The following is a 27,890-nucleotide window of genomic DNA, read 5'->3' as shown; positions in this document are numbered from 1 at the left end:
CATACCACTTCTGCAAATAGGGGCCAGCACTCCAGTGAATGACCAAAGAAATGTCACAAACTAATTTTATATTTCAGCCCAGACCTATTTGAATTGTTGGTGTAGTTTCTAGACATCTTTAATATAATAGTGTATAATATGCAGGGATATGAACATACAACCATTGTACACTTCACAGCTCTCATCCCAATACAATTATTTTCTTAGACCGGAGGGGGAGTGGTTATCGTGACGTATCTATTTTTGCAGGGAGGTCAGTGTCCAACGACCAAGGTCGGCCGTGGTTTGAGCTGGTGACAGGTGACAATCGGGTGTACATACACGTGAAGGTGGGGTGGTCTGTGGTTGACACAAGTTTACTGTGTTTATGGTGGTATACTATTAATTGTAGAACTATTCAGTAATTATTGTACTTGTTGTAGTCTAATACAGACGTGGGCAAATTAGACCCCCCACTCTCCATATTGCAGTTGTTTGTGTGGTCTGTGAACACAGTTCAGAAGTTCACGGTTATGAAATAAGGCAACAATAAAACTTGCTAAAAACTCAAACTAGAGGCATGTAGTTTAACCTCATATTCAGAACAACAATTGGATATATTCATAGTTTTATTAATATTCAGAATAATCACATACAATGAGTTTTGACAATAATTGTACTTCTCACCAGGGTGACAGAAGCATGTTAGTAATCAACGATAATAATTCTGATCCATAAATTCTATCCATAATGTCCATTTACTGCACAACAATGTACAACTCTATGTCAAACTATCAAAGATGGAGATAACAAGTTTACCAAGAAAAATAACATATCTCTATAAAAACTCTTTAAAACAATTTCACAAACACACAATGGGAAAATATCAATTGAATACGATATTAACAATCCAAGGGAACACATTTTCTTGATTCCCTTTCCACAATGGTATTTTAATCACAAATTAGTCACATAATAAAAATAATTTGTAATTACAAAATGAATGTAGGCTGTTCCTCTTGTAAAGTAAAACATGCCTCTCCAACAATGGTTTTTAACCTAAACTCAGAACAAGCTTTAAGTTTAAGGCATACAAGTGCTTGCTTAAAATGAGCTTAGTGACATGCAGGCATTCAAATAAACCAAGGGTCAAGGTTAGGAGCCATGGTAGAGCATCAAGGTGCTGTATAGGGCATGGTCGTACTGTTGCTCCATCTTCACTGATGTCTGGTGCTCCACCTGGCTGACTGCGTTGCCATCGGCCACTACAGTCTCAGTTGTTGTATGCCTGTAGCCGAGGTGATGGGTCAGACGGTGACTATTGGAAGGGATACCCACTCCCATACCTGCTGCCAGAGGAGATTAGACAACTGGTGAGAATCAGCAGGAATTTAACTATAAATAATGTAAAACAAAGCAGACCATAAAAGCAATGGTTGTGATGAATTTTGTGATGAACTTTTTTAACACATGTATCTGCTTCAAAACGTAATCAAATCTATCGGTTGTATTTACAGGTTCTACAGATCTTTTATAATTTTGTCACAGTGGGTAATGCACTTTGTCAACACACTAGCCTACTTCCATCACACCACGATGAGAATCCAAAGTTCTCAATAGGTGGTTATGCGTCACAAGCCACAGGCAGACAAGCACTCTTTATCTGACAACCTCATTATGATTTGTCATTATAGAATATATTTTGTTCCTATTTCCTACATAATATTATGGAAAGGCATTGGCATGATGGATAATCACATGGTAATGTGATTAATTTATATTTGTGAAAGGTTTAATCAATTTAGTATTTTCTGTTTAAGTTTCTTTTGACAACACCAACTATTCACATTTCCCCATAGATCTATAGCTCCATGCCATGGTCACAAAGATAGAATTCTAATTTGATCAAATTAGCTATTTTATAGATGATATATATATGATATATATAGATGATATATATATATTCCTTTTGTATGTTCTTATTCTTAAGAGTGTTATAATTTGAATCAATGCTTATTGTTTATATATCAAGCCTTTGACTGTCAGTCCTCCAAAATGATGCTGTTTAAAACAATGTCATGTTGAACTACTATTACTTCCTTGCACCACTCTGGTTGTTATAACGATAGTCAAACGATCTCAGACAAACACTAGAGGGCAATAAACTACTAATCTTTGCAGAGAATCCCAAAGACTAAACTTCACATCAAAAGACAAGTACAAAATCATAACCACCACCATCATGTTGTTCAGATGATTGGACATTTAATGAGATTACATAAAACAAAACTAGTACTAGTAAGCATCAGGAGTATGTATCAAATTTGTATCAATTATTATTCTGCCTGTTAAAATCTATAAATCCCTATGAGCTGAAAAATATTTTAAAAAGAGGTAACATATATTGTGAGTACAACGAGAGCAAGTTAAACATAACATCTTAAGAGTTTCCTAGGACCAAAATACCAAACGTCCCAGGCTAGCTAAGCAGCACCCCAGATTCACCTAAAAGCTAATACAGAAAAGCTGCACAGGTATCTATACTTAATACATTCAGAACTTAATACGTAAAGATATGCTTTGGCAAAAATTCTCTGACAAAAACAGATACAAAAACAGTATTACAACAGATTTTTTTATGTAGGCTAAGGCTAGGCTAAACATTTCAAAACAGATCCTCTAAAAACAAAACATAATATAGAAAATACACATTTAACTCCCAACTTACTGAGAAAGCACATTTCACGGTCACTTTCAATTATAAACCATTTTATGGTCTCACCCCATCTAATCAGGAGACGGGCTATACTGAAATAATTACCAGACAGTGAGTCCAGTATTTTCCAGAAATCACTGGACATCTCTACCATCTATAGGTATTAGATGGTGCACTGTGGAACACCAGTGAAGGCTCTGATTAGTCACTGGTCTCACTGCACCCTAAAGCTATCAAGGCTTATCTCAGCACATTGTCCCAGTGTACAGCCCGGAGCTGATGGAATGCAGATCATCCCACAACAGTCATTTGGTTACTATGTGCATCTAGGGCTGGAGCAGGATAAGTGTGCAAAACAAAACTCACCCTTTCAGATTCATTAAAAGGTTTGAACCCAGTAATCTCATGGGTATGATCTAATGATCGTACGATAATTTTGCGAATGATTCAGAATCAGACTACACCTTTGTGACATAAATGGGACACTGCCACGAAATGTAATTACAAATCAACCTCGAGGACAACAATTGGTCCGCGGTCCCCTTCATACACGTCACACACGCCAAACATGTCAGCCCAGGGAAAACAGTGCGATCCGAGGAAAAGAAAATGGAAACAAAAGCAGTCGGCGTAAGCAAACACACAAATACACGCACACATGTGCATGCACACACACGCCACAGGTCTCTACAGGTAGGCATAGGAGTTGGTGCAGCGACAGGGGATCTGCATGGTCGTCACGGTGATGATCTCCAGCTCCTTTGGGGCATGGTTCCCCACCTCCTCACCCCCCGGGTTCTGACCAGGTTGATCCAACGGACCTTGGTTAAGTGCAGGATCCCAGCCACTCAGCCCAAATGTAAATGGTCCTGGCCCACCTGAACACCAGACCTCCGCAGGTGACAACTCCTCCTGCATGCCCTCCATCAGGTCAGCCCCAGTGCTGCAGGACGACCCGTTTCCATTCAGTACCCCCTGTGGCAGGCCCAGACCTGGGGACCAGCAGAAACATAGTCGGGGTCAGAGAAGCTGAGGTATCATATCACCCTGGCTTAAATGGGCTGGGTTTCTGAGAGAAAACCTCTGATAGAGCTGTGGATCTGAGAAAACCCTCAACTATGTAAGTCAGAATTGAATTCTCAGACAGAGATTAAGCTTGATCTAAGACTCTCCAGTGAAAGTGCATCACAATAAAATCATCTTTGTTTGTGTCTGAGAGACTAATCCAATATCTGTCATAATCATGATGATGATGATCTGGTTCCTGTTTGTGGTACACGCTGCTGACCAAGTCTGTTGATGGACAGTTCAGCCAAATCTAAAATATCTGTAGAGCTATTTATCCTTCTAGATTGTTTTGGTGTGAGTTGCCAAATTTGGTGAACTGTCACTTTAAGGGTTTACAGTAGGTACACCAGACGTTATAGGTCAGACAGGAGTATGTTAAAATGAAATAATGTACAAGCAAATTCAGCATGTACATGATCCAGAACTACAATAAGTCATGGATCATTTTCAACTTCCTCTTGATACACTATTGGGACTCCAGTCCAGAGTTTGCAGTCGGCCGTACCAATGAGGCCCCAAAAACTGGCTTGCAGCCAAGGCTAGACTGACCATCCTGCCCCCATAGTTCCTCAGATACAGTACACTCTGTTGTAATGCTAATAGGGTGAGGTCAATAGTAAATAGTTGGACAATGGGTTAGCACATCCAGGACATTACGCCTGTTCTCCTAAGCAGGATTCTTAAAACCTTGGTATAATAAGATATAATATACAAGGTCATCACAAAAAAAATTGTTAATAAATAACACTACCGTCAGTTCTCGCCTTCTTGATTTGATTGGCTTCCATGCTATCAAATGAACGTTTTCGATTAGGCGCCCCATTAAGGAGGCTCCGACCCTGGATGATTGGGAGGGAGGGGCCTCCGTTTTGGCCAGTGGCACCACCATTCAAGCAGAACCTGTTGGTCTGCGCCTGGTTCAGTTGTAGGTTCTGGGCATTAGAAAGGATCTCGGCACAGTCCCCGAAACCCTGGGCATGGGCCAGGTCTGCGGCCGTCAACCCACTGGCATTTCTCATACTGGTAACAGGAGAGCAGAGCATTAGAGACCCTGACAATGCCACTGTCAGATGCAAGACACACAAAAACACTCACACGTTACCATTTGCTTATGTACAGACACACGTACACACACACACACACACGCACAGTCCCTAGCTGCCTGTGCTAGCCTATCCTCTCACATCTTCGTCACCTTGAGGAAGATATGATGACTGATCCTTGGGGATCAATTGTCTTAAATCGATTTAGAAACGAAAATACTAAGTCATAAAACATTGTTTTAATCAAATTATATGAAAGAACTGTTACAGAAGGACATGATGGAGTCAGCTGACTGCGGGCACACTTGTTAGTATTGCCAGGATAGGAAACCATATTCCAAGCATTTGCTTGACTGATGTTCAGTCTTCAAAAGATGTCCCTTTACTGAAGCTGACCAGTTGATATCCAGAAGGTCAATAAGCATCACAAAGACTTCAAGTCAGTGTTCTGACATTAAAGATACTGGAATTGGAATCAGGAAGTCACAAGGAAGTCGCATGGAATACTCAAGCAAAATGGCACTCGGGCAACACCCAGTGATCCAGGAAGTAGACCGTGGCAAGTCTTTCAACAGAAAGCATTTGGGATGGCGTACCTAATATGAGTGTGTGAAGTGTATGTCTTGGCTACCAAGTTCACCTGCTAAGATAAAGGTTAACATGAACTATTACTATGTATGTATAATGGAATGAGATTTGGGAAAAGTTGGTGATCCGATCAGCCTGAAGGAAAGTCTTTGTGGTTGGTATTTCAAATGATAACTTAAAAGTGGCTCCTTGCATACTCTGGAGCTGAATTCAAGGAAGTCCTCCAGGAAATACAGATTCCGGATATGTCAAAGTGGAATGAAGAAGACGGTCGAGAAAAGAGAGACGAAAAGCAAAGTAGAGTAGAACAGCAAGGCTGTAAGAGTTGGGGGAGATATTCAATGAACAGCAGAACCATTGTGGAGGACCTTTCTTGTGTGTGAAGGAATAGTCACACAGTGCCGCTCTTGGAAGACATAGCTGAACAGGGCCAAAGTTTAACAATGTAATTTCACAAGAATAAGCACTGGGCACATAAATCTATGCCGGTTCAACAGGACCTGTTGTCTCTGGACAGTGTTGGTTATCACAACACAATGCTACCAACACAGTCAACCCCATCATGTCCTGATGCTGCAGTTTACTTGTTGTCCTACTGTAAGAAATAATGAATGAGTCAACAGCAAGGCTGCTCGTTTTTTTACCACATCATTAAGGCTGTGTGATGTCATTTGTTTAAAAAGCAATCACATAAAAATAGAATGTCACTGGGTGTCCACTTCGGTCAGAAAAAAAAACTTGATGGATTGTTACATTTTTAAACTAGCCAATACTTGAGGTTATTGGACAACATTTGACAATGATTTTAGACAATGATTAGTGTCTATTCAAATATACATAATAAATTAGTCTTTCTATCACAAACAATCAGAATACAAAGGTGTAAATGGGTCGGAACCACTATAAAGCTCACTGGGATATGTTGCCTGGCATGTACTACCTAAGGCAAAGAACATTCCCTTATTTGGATGTAGTACAGAGGACGGCTGTGAGGGATCTGCTTCACTCCATCTCCAGGAGATGTGGGGAAAATATTCAGAGTAAGCAAAGCCCAAGTCTGTGAGTTATGCTGCAAATGAGTTGAAAGGAAACAACCAAACTCTTGTGAGGAAGAGAAGCCCTCTGGCCCATACACGAGGGTTTATACTTCCATCAAAACACTTAGTTATCTAAACTGTATCATGCAAGCATGAAAAATAAATTCTAAAGTTTATATATATATATATATATAAAAAAAGAATTGTACTATGTTGATGGTGTATGTTGTAAATGTTTAAAACAAAAGATGAGCGTTAGCAACCATTTAATGGATCAACCCAGTGACATCCTGTCCATACATGAATTCAATCGTTTCAATGTGATTAGATATAGCTAAAATAACAGAATACTGTCAACTCATTCATTGATTATGCTTTCTTTGAATCCCTACCTAAATAGCAGTACACAGAATCAAACAACAAAGAAAACACAATGTGCATATATTAATATTCTGAATCAAAACAAAAAACACATCAACTTGCAAACATATCAAAGCCCCCCCACCCCATATTTTGCAACTTCAAGAAAAATGAATGCTTCCAAGTAATGCTGAATTTAGTGTGAATATGGATGTTGTCAGATGTAAGGGTCTCACTAGTTATGAGTAAAGATGCTTACTGTTGGAGAAAGAGGTGCCTTACTTTAGGAACAGTAACATTTTATTATTTTGTTATTGTTTTTTTAATAATATGTTGGCATACAGTGTGACAATTTGAAATGACTATTGGGAACAAATTATAAATGTTGTTGTGTGACATATTTAATATTAAATAAAATATGTAACATTATGTTGTTAAAATAAATACTACCCCCCATGGACATATTTTGATAAATGTGACTTGCAAGATCAGTCTGTACATCTCAAAGTTACCTACAACATCAAGGTTGTAAATGTCCAAGTTGTTCTTTAAATGTCCAAGTTGTGTGGCTCTATACAATGTAGTCTGTAATCAGACTAATTTACATTAGGTACATACTAAAATCACTTTAAATAAAATGTTGCTATCTAGGACTTCACATTGCGGGTAACCGGGGTGGGAAAGGTTCCTTCTTCTTACTACTTTTTATGGTAACTGCTCTATTTTGAGAACTCAAGTCTTTTTTAGATGCTTTGAATATGCACTAGGAACATCTGTTTACGCATATGTAGCATAGGCCTTATTAAATTTTTCTGTTTTCTAAATGTTGGTCAATTATGTATAGATTCTCAACTTTCAAGTTTCCCCTAGAGGACTAGTGACAGCAGTCACTTGTCTGGGGCGTTCCCAGACCACACTGAACACCCAGCTCAGTGTACGAGCCAATAAAATTCCACATTTAAGAGTGGTGGGAAATTCACTCAGTTCCTAAGTGTCCAAATCTAGCAATCTCTATACCACTCACGAAAATATTCATGAGTGGTTTTTGCACTACATAATTTCTTTACATTGGTTAGTGAGACCCATCATCTGGGCATGAATACCTTTGGGTATGAAAACAACATACTTGGCATAATTTGACTTGTTCATGACATAAATATAAAGGAAGCATTGATTTGTCTTTATGAAGCTTTGGAATGCTTTGCTTTTTATGTTCTAAGGTCGCCACCACTTTCTTGCCTGTCTGGCCTACTAACCCACAGGAGACAGAACCCAAGACCATTCTAGCCAACATCTAGCCTGTTTCTAATGTCATTAACCCTTCCCTCACTGACACCTCCTATAGTTCGTATTATAGGAACAACTAAAAAACTAATACAAGAAGTCTAAACAATCATAAATAATAATAAATAAGCAAAGCATGCAGGTCTAGACATATCTAAAATTATAACATTATTTACTTCAATTCATTATCATAATTGCCTATCATTAAAACCAATCACCGCAAGAAATACCTCAACAGTTTGCCAGTGTGAAGATAGGAAGCGATAGTGAGAACACTCAATGGCACAACAGTACGGCTATCCCAGGAACGGGCCAGACTCTGCAGTGGCTATTCTCCCCCCTTTTCAAGGGTTACTTGAAAAAAGTCATTTCAAATTCAATGGCTGCAAAACATTGAGACGTATACGTTTGTGGTGCTTGTTTGTTAACAGTACAAAAAAAGAAGAGTTCTGTCTGCAGTTTATGCTTATCGTATTGTCACTCTCATAAGGGAAAAGGTGACAGGAGATTAGGTAATTCAAACAAGTCTCATCATAGTAAAAGGTTAGTATTGCAGCTCACATTTAAAATCAAACAGTTATATTTTATACGTAGCAAAAAACTTTCTCTAGGTTAATGACAGTTAAGAACCATTGTAACAAAAACAATATTATAAGGCATGAAACAGTAAACTAGGTCTGGCAATCTTTGTGCCAGTCTGAACACTGCTCTACACTGAACCCTTTTCTGTGCCCTCCTCTACCTACTGTCCGTGCTGCATCTTCTCCCTGATCTTTCCCACTTTAGAAAAACTACTGGATCATGCTACTTGAGGCTCGTGACAATAAAACAAACAATTATCAAAGTCAATGTAGATGTTTTAATAACTCTTAGTTTAAAGCTATGAAAGTTGCTGTACCCATTTGATAGTACCTTAGTTTGTGAAAATGCATGGCTGATTTGGAAATAATTTTTAATATAATCCCTTTTTTATTAACATAAAAATGTATCCTAAGGATTTGATCTGATCTATATCTTTGATCTTGACCCAGTAAAAAGTACATTAGCACCATATACTTGCCAATTTAGTCAATTGCAGCTGTCAAATTACTAACACTCCCGAGAATTTGATATTTTTCATCCTACCTAATGTGCGTTTGCATAGATTCCGCAAAAAGTACCACAAAGTTGTGGTCAAACGTTTCGGGTGTCGGGAGCACGTGTCTGGAGGGGGAGCAAGGCCTTAGATCAGTGCTGCTCCTCCTTCCAACATACGTACCTCTTTTAGACTATTATGATAGATTTCCAAAACCACAATTCGAATAAAGGCCATCGATCAGCCATATAATGTGCCATTTAAATTGCAAGGGCTTCCATTGCATGAAGGTTGTTTGCAACACAAGAGATTAACTCACTCATGTCAACTGCATTACCTTGGCTCAGCACAGGATTATTTTATATTACAAATATCGTAACTAATCAGAGTGAAGCTCTGGACGAGTCACTGATAGGAAACTGATGGTTCAAGACCTGGCTCATAATGCCATAATTATAGTCCCCCTCTGAGACTATTTGCATTTAATCAATTCTGTCAACGTCCCAAGTTGTAATAGAAAGAATATTTGGCTGTATTAAAATACCTTTCCAATCGGGGATCTCTACATTGGCAAACTTCCATCTCAGCCTCCTGAATTTAGGTTGTCTTACATATCTGCATAGTTAGCCTACTCACATCTTTTAGCACACAACCCTGCATTTGAACGGTTGGACAATTGATTGGTTATAAGCACTAAACACTTACTCCCTTATGCAATTATTACACCCACGTGCGTCTTTTCTCACCTTTCTCAGTTAAAGGTCATATTTCAAGACAAGGTGAGTCATATTTCAAGACTAAGCAGTTTTTATCAAACTGTCTACATCACATTTACAATACTGATATTACGACTATTTTAGGAGACAAATTCAGAGCCTAATTTCGCAATTAGCTTTGGGTAGGCTAATATATTTATACCCCTTGATGGAAGCTTTCAGAACAGAGACTAGTCAGAGACCATATCAACAAAAATACAGAGTTTCAATGGCTTTGATTGGGTATATTTTGAATTTGATTTACAGCAACAACCCCAAAAATGTTTGTTTGATTGTCATGAGCCTCTTCCTCATTTCTAGTTATTCTTGGAATCTCCCCATCTGTCTCTACAGTAAAGCTGAGGTGCCTGACAAAGAAAACATGTCATTCACTATCAGTAACATATCTGAGCTGTGGGGGGAAAACATGAGGTAAAGACAATCAAAAGTATTCTGCAGTTGATGACCAAATGCACATTTAATCCTTCCAGTGAATTGTTGCCATTGTATCTGACTTCAACAGAAAAGGGTTTTGATATGCCATGAAAATGAATACTTTTAAACCCAACCTGAGTTTACAAGCTTACTGTAACCATACTTGTTACACAAAGCAGCAATACCTTATTCCATACACTTTACAGATGCAAGGGAGACGGTAAAAGCTAAACCTAGCCTGATTCACCTGTGTTAAACTCAGTAAAAGACAATCTTTTAGAAGTGTAAACTGTGCTAAAATAAGTATTAAAGAGATTAAAACTGTAAGTAGTCATTCGAGTTGGTTTGCAGATAAAAAAAGCTATCCATGCATTTACCCTCACATACAGTACCATGTCGGGAATACACCGTCAACATTTGATGTGAAATTATCTGGTAGTGAGACGTTCAAAAGTAACAGATCTTGTTTACCTCCTAAACTAGATGCAATCATTCTGAAAAGTAGCCTGTATGATACTGGGAGATTAAAGTAGACTACTTTCATGGCATATCAACCTTGGTGGTGTTGAGCTTCAGATGTGGGTTCAGAATTCTGTCAGACCTAACGCTGGGAGGGTATATCTGCTGGTTGTCTTGGATCTAAAAGGACATTGAAGATAGTTAACTTTGTAAAACATAGACAATATAATAGAAGGACAAAAGACTAGCTAGCTCAAAGAAGCATACACTATTTGATAAGAGGACATCCAAGATAGATGGATAGAATGAGAATTTTCTTCTGTGTGGAATTGGTTTACACCGGGAATTCTCCAACACAAATTGGTGCATTGGTTGTCTACAATGGGTCACTTTCGCTTGAAAACGGCAAGTAAGGCTCTAATGGTGCAACCCAAAGTCTGCACACTCTACTATGGCCCTGAGGTTATGTTAGCGAGTGGGCTTTACTGATAGTAGACCGCCCTAAGCTCCCTGTACAGTTCATCTACATTGGAAATGAGACACAGCAGATATACCCTCTGAAGAATATGAATATTTTGTTCTTGTCTGAAGAGAAACTGTTCCCCTTTACTTGAATGGAGATGTAAGATTAGCAGTGCCAGAGCTTTTAGTGACATCTGTGTAGTATGTAAAAATACATATTTGTTTAGAATGTCCAAAAGAGGCTTTGTAAAATATTGCTACTTGAGTGTGTGCAAAGGGAGGGGTTGGCAAACATAGGCAAACTGATCTTGGATTTATGGAAAGTTTTCACATTAGTGATTAACCTGTTGTTACAGAAGCAATATCTCTTTCATACTCTAGTTGACTTTTCACATTTCCTTGGGAAACAGGTTCAGAAGGAGGGGTTCTGAATGCTTCAGATAATCTGTTACTCATCTCACAACATATTGGGTGTAATATAGAGAATAGACTAGCATGAGGAGATATGTACATATCAAGTGGGAGGCATGTCTGTGTGGTTGCACATGTTCACCTCACGTAAACCATCTGTCTACTTCCTGGAACTAAGGAATTAGCACTGGAGGTGGTGTATTTGTTCAGACATGCCTTATTCAAATGTCAACTGTAAGGTTGTCAAAAGAAGTGTAGCATCCCAACTTTAATACCATCAATTCTGGTGTAAAAAATGTTTTGACCATATGTATTGCTATGTAGTTACCCAGTTCTTTAATGTGCCTTAATGTAAAGTGTTCTCAAGACATTCCATCACCAAGCTATGCAATCTTCTTTGAATATTAGGTATATCTGTGTTTGTATGAATGTGTGTATGTGTGTGTGTGTTTGTCTTCAAGCAAGTAAATGGAGAATTCTTTAGCACTGCAGCCAATTCAAATACAAATTTTAAGTCATTAAGTTCCTACCTGTAGTTACCCAGTTTTCTTCAGATGATAAGAGAATGTGCATTTGGTCAGCTTCCACAGTCAAGGGAATAAGACACTTACCAAAGCGAACATGAACAAAGAATGACAGCAGAGACCTTTACAAAGATCATGCAGTATACAAGCCTAGGAAAGTAGTTGAAATTCAACAGTCAAGATGGTTTATCAAATCAAGACAGGCAGTGTTTCCAGGAGAACCCCATCTAGGCATTTGACACTTTATGTTAAAACAACCCTGATCTGTTTTAAACATCTGCTAATGAAGTAGGGAGTCACCTTACAGCAGTAGGCTTAGCTTTAGAGGTACAGCAACATACAGGGATCCCTCGGTTAATATAGAGGACCCATTAACTAGAGGTTTACCCTATCAAATAAAGTAAGGGTTTGACCCTGTACTGACAAACAGAACCTGAATGACTCAAATGTGCCTTTCTAAATTAAAAATTGATTTTTCTAAATTAACAGGCTCAAATAGGCTCAGGTCATGACATCTCTGAAATACCAGACATGCTCAAATAATAACAGCTAAATATCAACATGTGTCCTGTGATGATTAAACAGTGCAGCCTATGGGTGTTGGAGTTCTCCTGTAACTGTGTCTTTGCCAGACCTGGGTCGAAATACTGCACGAAATCCCTGTGCATCTGTGCCCTGTGCAACTGAACCAATGAGCTTCACCCAAAATGAACAAACCCCCTCATGCACCTGGTCCAGGACGGTTTTAAGGCAACGGTTTCAAACAGTATTTCGACCCACATCTGGTCTCTGCTGGAGTCTTTGACAGGAGGAGGGGGTCAGTAAAGAGATGGGAGGAGAGCTCAGAAGACACAGGAGTGCTGCAGCACCACTTACTCAGCTGTGGCCCCTTGAACCAGTAGAGCCTGGACACATGGGACACTGCCTGCACGAGCTGCCTTATGGATAGGCGTCTCACCAACATAGTCCTGGGTGAGGAGAGGAAAGGCAGGGGGGGTTCCAAGAGCGGGGCGTTGAGGGGGAGGGGGAGAGAGAGAGGCGTAGAGAGGGAGCAGAGCGTGAAGAGAGAGAGAAGTAGAAGTGAAGACCGATGGATGGTTAAAGCAACACAATGCTGTTGTTCAGACAGGAACTACAGCCGAAACCTGAAGCGACCCTAGAGCGAAAGTGATGTAATGCGTGGAGCGCTTCACTAAAAAAATGACACAAAGTGTAGTCATAAACCCTAACCCTCCCACCCCCTCTTCCACTTTACTCCCATTCCCTTCCACCAGCCTCTGTCTCTTTTCTCGTCTACGGCTCCTTCCCTCTGTGATGAGGTCTGGCACACAGGGTGGATTTCCAGTGTAGAGGCTGAACTGTTTAACCCACCACTGTCACACACACACACACACAGAGGACAAAAGTGGCAGAAGGAAAAGAGAGAGTGAATGAGAAGGATTTTAAAAGATAAATTGAGAGGGCCCAGTCCTCCAGCCATAACTGCTGACACAAAAAGTTTGAAAGGCCACAGAGAGATAAAAGGGGAACCGGTAAAAAATCTGAAAGGGTGAACGTGTACTGGATTCGTAAATACCATGCCTATACTGGGTATCTGTTTTACTGATGATAAACAAAGAGGATGGAACCATTGTAGAATGATAAACGGTGACATAAGAACAATAACCAGACAGAAGAGGAGTTATGTAATCCCGACCTACTAATCTGACTTCTCTGCCATGTGCAGTAAGAGAGCGTAAAATGTGGTGTGGGAGTGAGCGGGTCCGGGGCGTTTTCAGACGATATGACCTCAGAGTATGTATCTAAACAATGAGAGATGGTGCTTCAGAGATGCTGTTCGTCTGACTCCTCTATGAGGTTTGACGGATTTGCACCAGTCTTCTCTCTCCAGTCTTTCCCCTGCATGGGAGAGGGTAAAATACTAAAAGCCTACATACAGTATTGTGGTATTTCATGTTTTCTGTATGTAAGCTGTGAGCAGAAGTAACCAGCCTGGCTCGCAGGAGTCAGAGGTCAGGCCAAAGCCAGAACCATCCCTCTGATTGGATCAGTCTGTGCTTAAGACGTTCACAGCGGCTGCTCATCCACTTCCATTACAGCCGTCCCGCTACTGTGTCTGAGCATGACTGTGCGGCTATACAGTCTGGTAGTGAGACCTACCTGTCTGTTGATGTCTGCGCCAACTTGCAACAGCCACAGCAGGCACTCAGGGTGACCACCAAACGCAGCAATGTGGGTGGGCGTCTGGGCAAACCTGGAGGTCACAGAGTTAACGCCACAGCCCACCTGGACAAGACGCATCACACAGTCCAACTGACGGAGAGAGAGAGAGAGAGACACAGAGAAAAAGGGAGGAGGGAAGGAATGTTGACTAAAGAGAGTTTAAGTTACAGTGCATCAATCCTTTTGCCTAGACCGTATGACACATTTCTACCTGACAGTTAAAACCACACCTTAAAGCTTCAGTAATAGCTGTTAAACTTTACATTGTGATACCAAGCCTGCAGAAGCTATTTATCACCCGGTACTTCCTCCTTTGTCAATACAGTCAATAAAATCACAGAGCATGTCACCTGACCCAGGGCCATAACATCAACAGACATACACAGAGTAGGAAACACTTTTATTTTAAAAAGAGAAAGGAATTATTCTTCAAGAAATAGGACAGAAAGAGGGATACCGCAACACTCATTTACGTTTGAAAAAAATATCTACTCCTTAAGCTGATCGTATCTGCTAGCCGAGTAGGCACGTTCGTCCCTGGTTAATAATCAAGCTACAACTGAACACAAACCGAGGCAACAACTTCTAGCCTGGCTGCATCTAACATCAGCAGGCCATTAGACTACTCAACAAGGCCATTACACTACTCAACACACAAGAAAATCTCATGAACAGGTGCTCCTGCGCCACATACAGCCACTAAGGACCAACTGACTGCAAAATTATTATTTATTTTTTTAACTCTGTAAGCTCAATGTCTGCACTATGCACTTCATATGCTAAATAACATAGTATCCATGCTGCTATTCAGACTTTGCACTTTACTCCTATATGTTTATCGTATATGTTGTTTTTTAACCTGTTGATTTCTGTTTCTGTTTGCACTATTATGTCAAATGTTGTATTATGCACATTTGGAGTATGGGGAAACGCAATTTCAATCGTCTGTGTAATTACTTGTTGCATGTTCTGATTGACAATAAAGTTCACTTTGACTGACTTTGAGTAGCCTATATCAGAAAGAGAGGAATTTGTGCTCTCCAAATTAATTCAATTAAATGAAGAATGGACAAGTTTCTGCAGGTGATACATTTCGACAGTACTAAACTGTATAATTTGTATCCAGTATGTGTACTTAACAGTATTAAGCCTATGAGAATAAAAAGTAGATGAGGTAAATGATCTCCTTTCGCCCTTTGTGAATGGTAAATTAACGGCACAGAAAGGCCGACGTCTACCTGTGCTAAAACATGGAGAAAAGGCGGGTTCCCGGTCTTTATAAACAACTGTCTTTATAAATAACCGTTGGGCGCGTCGCAGTTTGCCTTGCAGTACAAACTATTGATATAACAGCTTCCTTTCAAGAAGTAAATATTCATTTTAAGCATGACAGCAACGACATCTTTTTTCTTACAAACCGAGAATGTAGGCTTCTTAATAAGTTATATTTAATGAACAAAGAACATGTATAGGAGAGCGGATTAGTTCGATTTATCATTCAGTTGCCAATACTGTACATTACTGGTAGTGTACATATCTTGTTTTGTGCAATTTGACTTTACTACACTAAATCTTGAATTTCGGGAAAAAATCGTATTGATCGAAATATTAGCAGTTTCAAAAAAGATTAGATAGGAGATATCTGGTAATAATGACAGACAGAATATACTTTATATAGCGAAACTACTGTTACGTTACCTTTCCAAAGTGAGCCGCCCAGTGTATGGGAGTCCAGCCGTAAAACGAGTCTTCTACAGCCAGGTCGGCCGGGTTGCTAACGCACTGGAGGAGCGAGCACAACGCACCGACATCTCCATCCCTACACGCGCGATGGAGAGGGAAACGAACGTTTAACACCTCTTCACTTGAGAATCCTGACTCGGTGCCGACGGACATTATCATGCAAGTTTTAAACGACAAAATGCATCAAGGAATTGAAAGAAGAATCAACGAACGAATCCTTTGTTCTCAATCAATGTGGCTCAGGCAGATAATTTCTACGAGCTCAAGGCACTATTAAAAGCGGGGTTGCCAAGTATCAAATCAAATATCCCCCCAAACCTTCCGACAATTGTAGCCCTACACAGAGGACTCTTAATTCAAATTAGGCAATTCAACTAAAACAACTAGTCACATTGCTTAAAGAAAGCAATGTGACTTCACATCACGTTCCAACACGTGAAGTGTACATGATGTCCAAACATTGATTTACAGAATTATTGTTCTGTTATTGGGCAATCATTCTTAAACTATGACACGATTTCAAATTAAACCCAGCTCCAAACCCCTGCTGCAAAACACAACAAAAATGTTATGCACAGTATGGGCAGATTTGGGGCTGCAAAACGAGTTAATGGTGAATATTGTTCCGTCTGTTGGAGAGCATGCTCACAAACCTGGCAACCAGAAAGGAGTTCAGCGAGCTTCCTGTTCAACCCATTTGAAAGTGTAATATGAGAGTTCCTGGTAAATCTAACAAGTCTCCATCAACAGTAGGCTACCCCTTAATTAATGACCTAAATATGTCGACATGCTTCAGTTGTGCACTTATGGAGAGCGCCTAGCTCAAGGTAATCTGAAAAAGTAGATTATCGAGCAACTACTTGCTAGCGTAGAGTAAAGGCTGAAAAATGTTTCGGTTGCCGTTTTGTCTTGCTGTAATGCCCATTTTGTCCACTAGAGAGCATTGCTAACAACAGAAACGTTAGCCGTCCTGAAACTTGTACCGTACTACGGGTTACTGGTGTGTGCTGCATATCGTTCATTTCCTCTTCAAATGTTTAATTTTCAAATGAAAAGTAAAAAAATGTCCATATACTGCACGTTTTTTAAATGTAAACGTCACAACTTCTCATAACATTCAAGGTATTGGAGGCTACGTAGACTCAATAAGGTAATAGTTTGAGGCAGGCGTCCTTATAACAGCTTTACATAATACAAAGTACACTCATTTTCCATGAGTGTACAGTATTCATGGACACGGTGAAGAGGCCAAGGAAAGTGTACAGTTTCAGCGTTCAACTCCCACACTTTCTTACACTACTGAGACTGTGAGAACCTCCACATTATGGTAGAGACCTTGGAGAGTTATGCCCAGACATACACAATCAATCATGGAATATTGGTTTTAATGAAGCTAGCTACTGGTATTTAAATCGAAATCCTATACCCTTGTTTTTGCGTACAGTACACACTCCTGTACTCATTGTAAAGCACCATAATTCTCCACTAGAGGGAGCTATTGTCTGTTGAAACCAGACTGTAAAAGCTGGGTCCTTACATAGGATCTAAACCCATGATCTAAACACAACCTTTTCTTCCTGCCCTAATCACCAACATGCATGGATCGTCAGCAGCTGTGTGGAACATCCAATCACGTCGATTAGAGGTTCGGCTGCGCATACTGCCGAATCGCACTGTTACTTTTAGTAGGTAGCCTACTGCAGCTGCCGTCATGAAGTACTTACTGTTGCATGCAGTATGCATACAATTGGGGCAAATAGTCATAGCAGCGCCTTGAACTGGCGCAGACAGGTTTGTTTATGTCCGCTGTCCACTATTGAATCCGCGGTTGACGCTACACCCCTTCCACTGCGCAAAGGGTCAGATAGCCAGAAAAGCATGGTCGCACACTGCAAAATGCTACCAGATGTAGAATTACACAATATTTTTCTTGCATTCTAAATACAGTAGGTCTCTGACTAAATAGTACGGTGGTATACTGTAAGTATCAGGACGCAGTCATCCAGTACAGAATAGGACCTCCATGTTCTCCAGATCAGAATTGTGCCACAGAATGCTTAACATTCAGAATCTCATTTCGTTGACAACTAGACTACACTCTGTGATAAGATAAATAAATAAAATGTTAACATTTTAGTTAGGAACTGTGTGCGTGTATGTCGTTGCATATACAGGTATGATAAGAGTGTGAGAACACCAACGACCCAGAGACCGATATAAGTTATTGTTCTATAAACACAGAAAGAAGGTGGAGAGACTGCTGTTTATCCACCATTTACACATAATGCAAACCAGTAAAATTGTTTTGATTCAGAATTGCCATACTGACACTGATGAGCCATCTCAAAGCAATTACAAAATATGTAAAAAAGAAAAGAAAAATGATAACAGATAGTATATATATTATACTAATACATATTGATAATGATGTACAAACACAACACAATCATTATATGATCATAATCGTGCTCCTCATGACACTGCAGGGAGGATTCGTCTGGTGAGAATGGGATGAGAATGTGAGGAATGTTAATGAAGGCTCTTGGAGTGCGTCAGACTGGCTATATTAGGAGGGGGTCATGACCTCCAGAGCATGGTTATTTGAAGTAGCAAATCATTTTTGGGGGAACATTTACAATAAAACAGCAGTAATTCAAATTGACTTGAATGAATTTGAAAATGAACATTCTACCAGAAAACCTATTGCCTAGGATAGTAACTTCTTTTTCCTAGTTCTAGAACCTGTAAATATTCTCTTTCCTTCTCTCTATTCCATCCTCATGGTCCCCTCGTCTCATACGAGCAGATGAGGTGAGTATACCTGAGGTGGTGTTACTAGATGTGTACTAACAGCAGCACTAACAGCTTGACTGTTTTGTTAGCATCTGACTCAATTCTAACAAACACTCTTCACTTTCCATGACTTCCTCTCTCTATTGTATTCTCTCTCGCTCTTTCTCCCCACCTTTCATTGCAGTAGAGGGCTCTGTTTCTTCAAATAAATGTGTTCAGTTGCGATTGCCAATTGCCCATTCCAAGACACTTAAACAAGGAAATGTATGAATGCAAGATAAGGCATCTGGGTTGTCTGTGTAGCCCAATGGGACATCCTTAACAGAGCTGACCTGTTCTTGTAGACAGTATCTGCCCTTCTTATTCAGACAACTAAGGGAACTAGAGAGGGTACAATTTCTGGGGAAATTGTAGGGTGTGCTTGCTTGCGTCGGTTGCACAGGGGTCTGTATATTTTATATACAAATGCATAGGGCCTACTTATTATTTATAAAGATTACATAGATTTAAAAGCATTTTTTTTTTTGCTGCTCATTTACAACTGAAAATACGAGTGAAGTGTAGAATGAAATAGATCTTCTCATTTCCCCTGCAAAAGGCATCCTCATCGTTGAATCAAAACGAATAAATTTGGCAGACCGGTGTAAAAATTGACCTAATCTCTATGACGTAAACGTCCTTTTAAGTTTTTCCCTTCTCGTGATATTTTAAGGCATTTAGCCTACTCATATTGCATTCATTCATTAATAAAGAACCCCCTTTGAAGATTATTCTACGACGTCAAACAGTACCATCTGCTAACTGAAAATATGCCCCCAAAAACGTAAATAAGCTTGACATTTATTTAGTGGAAAATCGCTCATTCATAAAAAGCTCACTGGTAGCGATCATTGTCAGTAACAACGCAAAATGCGATATAGCCCTGTGTGGAGAAGCTGCCCCGGTAAATTCTACTACTACAGTACAGTACTAGACTACTGCTGTGTTCGTCTTGGTAGCGATTGCGTTGGTTGAATTCGATTCAACGTTCCGTTGTACGGTTTAGGCTGAAATTAATTATTTTCATGAACAGATTGACAAAGTTTAGGCTGTGGCAATGAAGTTCAGGTTAGTAGTCAGATAGTTTCACCTATTGAAAGACTTTTGATTTAAGTAAGGGGAGTGCCAAACATGTTCTGTCGCCGTTTGACTTCCTAAACACCTGTGTAGATGTTTTTGTATTGTGTCTCGCGTAGGCTACAGTGTTGCAGTGAGCAACACTGGTTTGAAACCACAGGTAATGATAATTTCACCAACAAATCGTTTACTTGTAATGTAATGTCATAATAAATCCTACAACGAAGATGTATTTGTGAGGAATGTTTATTTTAATGATTGAAAACAGATGCATCATAGACCACTGTAGTATGTGTTGCCCGGGTAACAGAGGTTAATGTCATGCTAATGCCTCAGTGAAATAGTAGACTACCGTTTCCGAAAGTAGATGTGGGCCTACTTCCTTAATAATATCAGCTAATATTGTACATTACATTTCACAATTGTGTTTCACATCACAAAGTAAAATGAGTAAATAGTTATCACCCTGGCCTCTTTGCTTGTGGCGTTTCTGCAGCTGCCTTGCAGTAAAGCTATAGTTAGCCTAGCTATCCCCCAAGTTAACAGATGCGAAACGAATGTTCTGCCAAAGGTAGTCACGCGTGTTTTCGTGACGTTAGTGATGTAGTGACGTTAGTAACGCCAGTGACTGGCTAGCAAATTAGCCACCGTTAGCTTCACTTTTCGCCACAAAAACGTAACTTGAGCCTGAACCATGCAACGGAACGTAAATCCCAATAGAAGCAACTCAATCGCTACCAAGACGAAACTTTTGACACCTAGGTTGTCTATGTAGGCCAAATATTGACTGAGTTTTAGGGGGGCAAAAAGAATAATAATAATATATATGTGAGAGAACAAAGGTTGTGCTCTCACCGAAGGCTTTTGAGCACACCCAATGAACAGTTCTAAACATTGATGCTACTCGATGAGTACTCTACGGTACTAAATACCGAGAGAGAGATGCTCACACACACCCGGGAGAACTGATAGGCCATGCTGATGACATCATCAACTTCACTTGGAATACTCTTTAAATGCTTTTTGCCTCATTCGATGTACTGTCTGCTTTTTTAAGATGGTCATGATGGTGCTAAATGACTACTTTGAAATGGTTTATGATATTTTCCTTTTCTCTTTTATTGGAATTGATTTTATATTGACAGCTCCGCTCTGGAAACAGGTTTAATCCTTAACTGTCAGTGTGTGTGTGTGTGTGGGGGGGGGGGGGGGATGGCTAATGTATTCTGCGTCAGTACTACAATACAGGTCAAAAATGTGAGGAAATATCCAACAGACAGGCCAAAACCTTTATGGTCTTAAAGTACATTTGTTTAGACCTAAACTGCTTTCTCTCTTTCTTTTCTGAGGTCATGTGGGTTTTTTTTGTTGGAAAACCTATCTGTATTTATATAGAAGGTGTGGATACCAAGGGATTAAACCTGGGGAATTCCCAAGAAGATCCGTAGGATCAGGATAGCACACAATGTGGCAGTAGAGCACGCCTGTTAGATCTTAGTATTTACTATGTTAACCCAACAAGCTCTGTTGGCAAGAAAGATCCTTTGTTGACACATCTCCTTTATTTAGGTATTGTATTTAACATTCCTGCTTGGCACTGGATAGTGTACCGCGTGCTGACAGAGTGGTTCGATCAGAGTCGATGTGCTGTCTGACGTAAGATAATGAGTCCCTGTCCTCATCTCTGACCTTGACTAGACCGCCACTCTGGAATGGTCTAGTAGGTTATTGGACCGTGTCAACATCCCACCTGACCCTGGGCCGTATTAACTGTACGTTCACATTCCCTCTTCTCCCCTTTCTCCTCTGCTCCACGAGGTGCTTGAATGTCCCACCTACCTCATTATCCTACTTTACTGCCATTGCACGAAAAATATAGATTAGTGTGTGTGATAATGACATTTTTTTTCTTAACCTTATATATTTAAAAAAATGACACTGTAAATATGGCAGAAACAGATTACTGTTCAGGGCAACAAAGAAGTGTGTGTGTTTGCTTAATCTCAACACACACACACACACACACACACACCTTGCCTCTCTCTGGGTCTACTCCCTCCCTGATGAAAGGAGGATGACGCAAAGCCATCAGCTACTCACGCACATGAGTTGTGTGTGCGTGTGTGTGTGAGGGGGGCGGGGGGGTTACGAAGGGATTGGTAGACAGAGGGAGGTTTGACTCAACAGACAGGGTTGAGCCAGGAACCTAAGACTGAGCAACTCCTGGTTTGCTTGGGTGGCTTGTCTTTTGCAAATGTCATTGCTTATTTTCTTCTTGTCTTGAAACACTGTGCTGTAATGTCTTAGAGCACATTGGCGACATAGCCGTATTTATAAATACCCAGACTGGAACATAGAACACACATATGAAGTACACGAAGGGAACACGTACACACACTCAGACACATGCGTACAGGCAGACACACATCATATGCCTCTGTCTCCTCCTATTCTTGGCTATGAAGGTCAAAGGTTAAAACTCAAAGATCACATAACCCTCTAACACGATGACAGGCTCCTCTGCCTGCGCGTAAGCAGAGCAGTGCGTGATGCCGTCCCGTCACATTGCTGTGCTGTCTTTCCTCTCCCTCCTCTCCGCTGTCTGTTTGTCGAGCTTATCTCGGCCCCGCAGATCCTGACGTCTATCGCCCCACTGGGGCATGGGAGTTATTCTTCTCCTCCTCCTCCTCTTGTTCTCTCTCTCTCTCTCTCGCTTTCCCACTTTCTATGTTCAAAATGATCAAACATTTACACACGCACACACACACTAAAAGGTCTTCACTAGCCTTGTGATCCGTGCAGTCTGTCATAAGAGACATAACTCACACACTTACATGAATGAAAGTGTGTGTGTGTTTATGTGTGTGTGTGACATGTGTAGTTGTGGGTGGTAGGATCAAGTGTGCCTTAAGGCTAAGTGCATTAACCTTGCTGGCTGTGTGGATAAGAGAAATCCTCTCAGTGTTTATGTGTGTCCATGATGCCTGACGGGGCAGCAGCAGGGCCATGGCTAGCAGTGATCCCAAGGAGTAGGCAGTATGGCTGGGTTTAGGGAGAGAGGGGGGCTGGGTATTGCTCCTGAGCTCGGGAGGTGGCATCGGGGGAGCTCTGACGCTAGCACAGCTGTAGCTCTGCCTCTGTCACGTGGAGAGGATGATTAAGAGCAGCGTGCTCCTTCTCGACACCACTTCTTGCTCTCTGTCCCTCTCTCTCTCTCTCTCTCTCTCTCTCTCTCTCTCTTAAAACAGTGCAAAAAGCGTACAAAGTTTTCAGTAGATTTACAATATTGTGGAAAAAAATGGCTAAAAATAAATAATATATTTCTGTTGAAACAATCATCATTTTGAGGAATGAAGGCTATACAATGCTTGAAATTGCCAAAAAACTGAATATTTCATACAAAGGTACAGTCTTCAAAGACAAAGGAAAGCTGGCTCTTACAAGAACAGAAAGAGATTTCGCAGGCCCAGATTTACAACTAAACAAAAAGAAAAGTACATCAATGTCTCGGGTTGGAGAAATAGATGCCTGCCATGTCTTTAGGTGACAACTTCATTGAATTCTGCCTGATCACCATCAGTTTCATGTACAACAGTAGAGAGAAGAGTCAGCGGTGCAGGCCTTATGGGAAGAATTTCAAAGAAAAAGCAGTTTTTGAAGCTGAAAAACTAAAAGAAAGGTTAGAATGGCCAAAGTAACCCCGATGAGCTTTTGTGGGATCAACTACCGCGTGAGAAGTGTTCAGCAAGCCAACCACATAAGGCAAGCAGTAGAAGAAGTGTTGAGTGAAATGTCACCCGAGTGTCTGGACAAACTGACAGCTTGAATGCCAAGGATCTGCAAAGCTGTCTTTGCTACGTGTGGATGTTTAAGAAGTTCAAAAAACAAAATACTACCTGTAAAATACTTTTCACATTATTAATGTCCTGACTGTACATTGTGTTCAGTAGCATGCCACTTTGTTGAATACAAGTATCCATTTATTTCTTCTTCCAAACTTTTGCCCTCCAGTGTATATATACAAGGTCATGTAGAATGGCTTGTATAATCTAACTGGGAAGTACCAAATCAACAAAACATTGAACTGTATGCTTCAGTGAAGGGACAACACTGCTTTGGGCACATTCTAATTGCTGTATGTCAGAGAAGTGAATTGTTTCCTCGTGGAGCAGAGCCCCCAAATCTCACTAACCTGGGACATACCAGGGTACAAATCCAATGCACCACCTTTTTCTCTCTCACTCTCTGTTCCACGAATCACATGCACCCTGACTGCATATCCCCATCCCCCACCACGGCAACATGTTAAGACATAGACACTTAAGATAAGAGGGTCATGTGATCATCTGGGAGGTATGAACCCAAAGAAATGAGAGGGAATGAATGTATGCAGGCAGAGAGTTTGGTAATGAGAAACATTAGACTACAGAGTTGTGTAACTGAAGTCGTGATTTGTCTCAGTGGGATCCGATGTCATCTGTAATTGTGGCCTGTCAGAAAAAATAAGCTCGGTTAGGGTTCTGGATGAAGGCTGTCACGTACAGTAACTGTGCAGGAATGTGTCATATGTGCTTTATTCCTGCTACAAATGTCTCAGGCGACATGATAAATACCAACCCACGCATGCGCACACACATTTATACAAATACAAACACACACACGGGTGCAAATACAATGTGCACACCCACACAGACAGTACGCACTCTCTCACGCACAGACACACGCATGTACACACACACATACACAGACTGTCTGACAGTATAATAAGCGCTGCTTACTGCAGCTGCCTTTGTGAGCTCCAGCTTAAAATAGGGCTCAACCTCCACTACTTACACACACTCAAACACACACACACACACACCTTGTGGAGCCTTTGACATCAGAGACGATCCCCTCCTCCCTCTCTCTTTATACTGTATTTCCTTTCTTTTCAAGGAAAAATAACTACTTTATCAGGGGACGGGGGCGCTTGTTTTTAAATGTGGGTGGGACAGCTGTTTTTAATAAGTGAGGATCTGGCTGTTGCTTATTTTCTTCATAAAACGTGTGGGGACAGATTAGCAATTTTCAGACCCCTGACATAGACACACACACACACAGATATCATACTTAGGCCCATAAGCTTGTCTTAGACCCATTGATTCCACACCTGTCATGATCACTGCAAACACACACAGGCACTAAAAATGACGCAGGACTAAAGCAGATCACATCACGTGGATTATATAGACTTTATACAGGTGAGTGTGTGTGGTGTGTGTGTGTGCGCGTGTGCGTGTGTGTGTTTTCCATATGTTAAGATGACTATGACCAAGTGCACCCATCTCATAATCATACACCCTTAATTCTTCATACGCTGGACAATGCAAATACATCATTCTCTCATTACACACATAAAGTGAACACACACAAACACACTCACTAACACGCACACTCACACACAGCGCCAGGGTGGGGGAGGGCGGCTTAACACAACTGCTGTCTGACGCAAATGGAATATAACTGCTCAGTTTGCTTGTGTGATCACAGCCTCTGCAGCCCTAGCCAGCTAATGCCCTCCACAACCTCTCCTCTCGTCAGGGGATCCACAGCCCTGATGAGAATGCAGTCATTTCTACTAGCCAGTCACTTGTCGAATCTATCCTACCAGGAGGAACTGAAAGTTTCTCAAGTTTGGAATTGTGAGACTTGCACTCAAACACACACACTGAGCGAATTTCGATTATATACAATTCAAGGCCCCGTTGAGGTATCTGGAGTCCCTGACGCAAGTTGGTGACATCACTTCCCATATAGTTTCTGGACCAGTTTCACCAGAAGAGAGAGAGATAAAGAGCCAGAGAGACAAAGAGCCAGAGAGAAAGAAAGGCGGTGAGAGAGAGAGAGAGAGAGAGAGAGAGAGAGAGAGAGAGAGAGAGAGAGAGAGAGAGAGAGAGAGAGAGAGAGAGAGAGGAGGGGGGGAAAGAGAATTGCATCTCAATCATTAGAGACAGAACAACAGAAATGCACTCTAAGAGTACAAAGGAAATCAGCAGAGAAAAGAGAAGCAAAGCGAGGGTGTCAGCCTTCCAGGAAGAACTTATGAAGCAGTGTATGAAACAAGGAAGTAGGAGGGGCCTACGTTTTGATCTCAAGATCATTTGAAGAATGACTGATCGCTTGTGAGGGAGGAGGGGATATTTATACCTGGTGTCCAACCGGGAGGCAGACCTACCTTAACCACCTTACCCCCTCACCTGATCTATCATTACCCACTCTGCAGCCCCTCCAGCAGAGCGGCCCCCACTAATTACACCCAGCGGAGGCTGAGGGCGCCAGCTCTGTCAAGCCACGCGTGGGGGAGAGGCTGCTGGCATACCAACATCAGGATTTTCCATCTGGAGCTGGACGTCTGACTGGATGACCGCCTGAACCAGCTCCTGCGGCAACGCTTTCACAGATGCACGCGCACATTTCATTGAGGCGGTAGACGGGGCGAAGGAGAGGAGAGGACAGGAGGAGGGAAGAGGAGAGGAGAGGAGGAATAGAGATACGTATACGTGGTGGAGTGAAGGGAGGGGTAGGAGGAAGGGTCTGTGGGAGAGAGGGATGTGCTTTCCTTTCCCCCTCGGTCTCTGCTTATCTCCAGGAACCAAACCAAACAGTGATGCAGTGTCACATAAACACGCATGCGCACACACACACACACACAGAGACCAGGTAAAAGAATGAGCAGTTCTGTGCGTCACCCAGCTCCCTGCTTCTCTCCCAGTGACGTCTTCTAACTCGGTGCATATGTCTGGCATGCACACTCTCCTCACTGGCACCAACGAGTGGCAGTGAGGGTGTGTGTGTCTCTGTATTTCTGTGTGTGTGTGTGTGGGTGTGCATCCCACAACCCTACAGCGTCAACAAGCTGGAAGAAAATGTTCTGATGTTCAAGATGCACAAGTACAATGGCCTGCTGTTAGAAGGTGTGTAAAAGAGCTGGGCCCACTCAAATCAGTGTGATGCTCCATTTCCCCAAACACCAATAGGATCCACGTCACACAGACGTCTCTACAATATCCTATAACACCTTTCCATATTGTTACTTTGCCTTTTCCCTTCATTTGGCAAACAAGTATCTTCCCCGTGTTTGTGAATGTCGGTCGTCCTGGACTCTCTCCTCTGTCACTCAGCCATGAAGGACTCTGATTGGTGCGTTGGTTTCTCCGGTCTCCTTCCAGTCCCGCTGTCGTATGTGTCACATTGTTTTCACCATGAGCATTACAATCTGCAAATCCTTTACCGTGAAGTGTCCCAGTATGTGTTTGTGTTTATGTGTGTGTGTGTGTGTGTGTGTGTGTGTGTTTGCATGTATTTGTATGCTCGGTACAAGATTTAGAGAGAATGACATCACATACAGGATACCGACTCGACTCTCTTCCCTTTCTCTCTTCACCTCTTTCTTTCTTCTCTCTCCTTCCCCCTCTTGTTACCCGCTCTTTCCACCCTTCTGCTCTGTCTCTCTTCATATCTCTTCTTCCCTGTCCTCCTCCTCCCACAACCATGTCCCTGTCCCATTTCCTAAAACTAAGTACTTAAGTACTTCCTTACCAATCACTTCTCATTGTGTTTATGTCCCCCTCTCCGTTTTGCTCTGGTCTCTCCTGAGCCTTACCTCCGGGAAAATTGACTCTTCTGTGGTATGACGCATGCAGACGTATTTCCTGAGGGCCTTTCTCTCTCTCTCTCTTTCTTTCTCTCTCTCTTTCTTTCTCTCTCTCTCTCTCTCTCTCTCTCTCTCTCTCTCTCTCCCCCCCGCCCTCTCTTTTCTATCTCAGAAGACCCTGAATAC

The 27,890-nt window shown here is 41.3% G+C and overlaps 1 protein-coding gene across 3 annotated transcripts; it reads right to left on the bottom strand.

Annotated features, from left to right (window-relative positions):
* Positions 1–581: 581 nt before the first annotated feature.
* Positions 582–16,438, bottom strand: ankrd10b (ankyrin repeat domain 10b). 3 transcript variants are annotated; one of them, XM_062457125.1, is made up of 6 exons: positions 16,118–16,438; positions 14,357–14,509; positions 13,073–13,164; positions 4,515–4,783; positions 3,574–3,687; positions 582–1,328 (listed from the first exon to the last, which is right to left on the bottom strand). In XM_062457125.1, the coding sequence occupies exons 1-6, from the start codon at positions 16,319–16,321 to the stop codon at positions 1,135–1,137; spliced, it is 1,026 nt and encodes a 341-aa protein (XP_062313109.1). In that variant the 5' UTR covers positions 16,322–16,438; the 3' UTR covers positions 582–1,134. The 3 variants fall into 3 exon arrangements, with proteins under 3 accessions (XP_062313109.1, XP_062313111.1, XP_062313110.1); XM_062457127.1 differs by having other exon boundaries at positions 582–1,325; positions 16,118–16,437; XM_062457126.1 differs by lacking the exon at positions 582–1,328 and having other exon boundaries at positions 2,223–3,687; positions 16,118–16,433.
* Between the last annotated feature and the right edge of the window lie 11,452 nt (positions 16,439–27,890).

The sequence above is a fragment of the Osmerus eperlanus genome, chromosome 3 (assembly GCF_963692335.1).
Source record: "Osmerus eperlanus chromosome 3, fOsmEpe2.1, whole genome shotgun sequence".
NCBI classification, from domain to species: domain Eukaryota; kingdom Metazoa; phylum Chordata; class Actinopteri; order Osmeriformes; family Osmeridae; genus Osmerus; species Osmerus eperlanus.
Note: the sequence above shows the minus strand (reverse complement) of the source record. Positions and strands in the feature narration are given on the sequence as shown.

Coding starts and splice junctions, on each gene's coding strand:
- ankrd10b (XM_062457125.1), bottom strand. CDS start 16,321: ATGATAATGTCCGTCGGCACCGAGTCAGGATTCTCAAGTGAAGAGGTG. Junction 13,165..14,356: donor GCGCAGACATCAACAGACAG/GTAGGTCTCACT, acceptor CTCCTCACCCAG/GACTATGTTGGTGAGACGCC. Junction 1,329..3,573: donor TGCGGAGGTCTGGTGTTCAG/GTGGGCCAGGAC, acceptor CTCCTCTGGCAG/CAGGTATGGGAGTGGGTATC.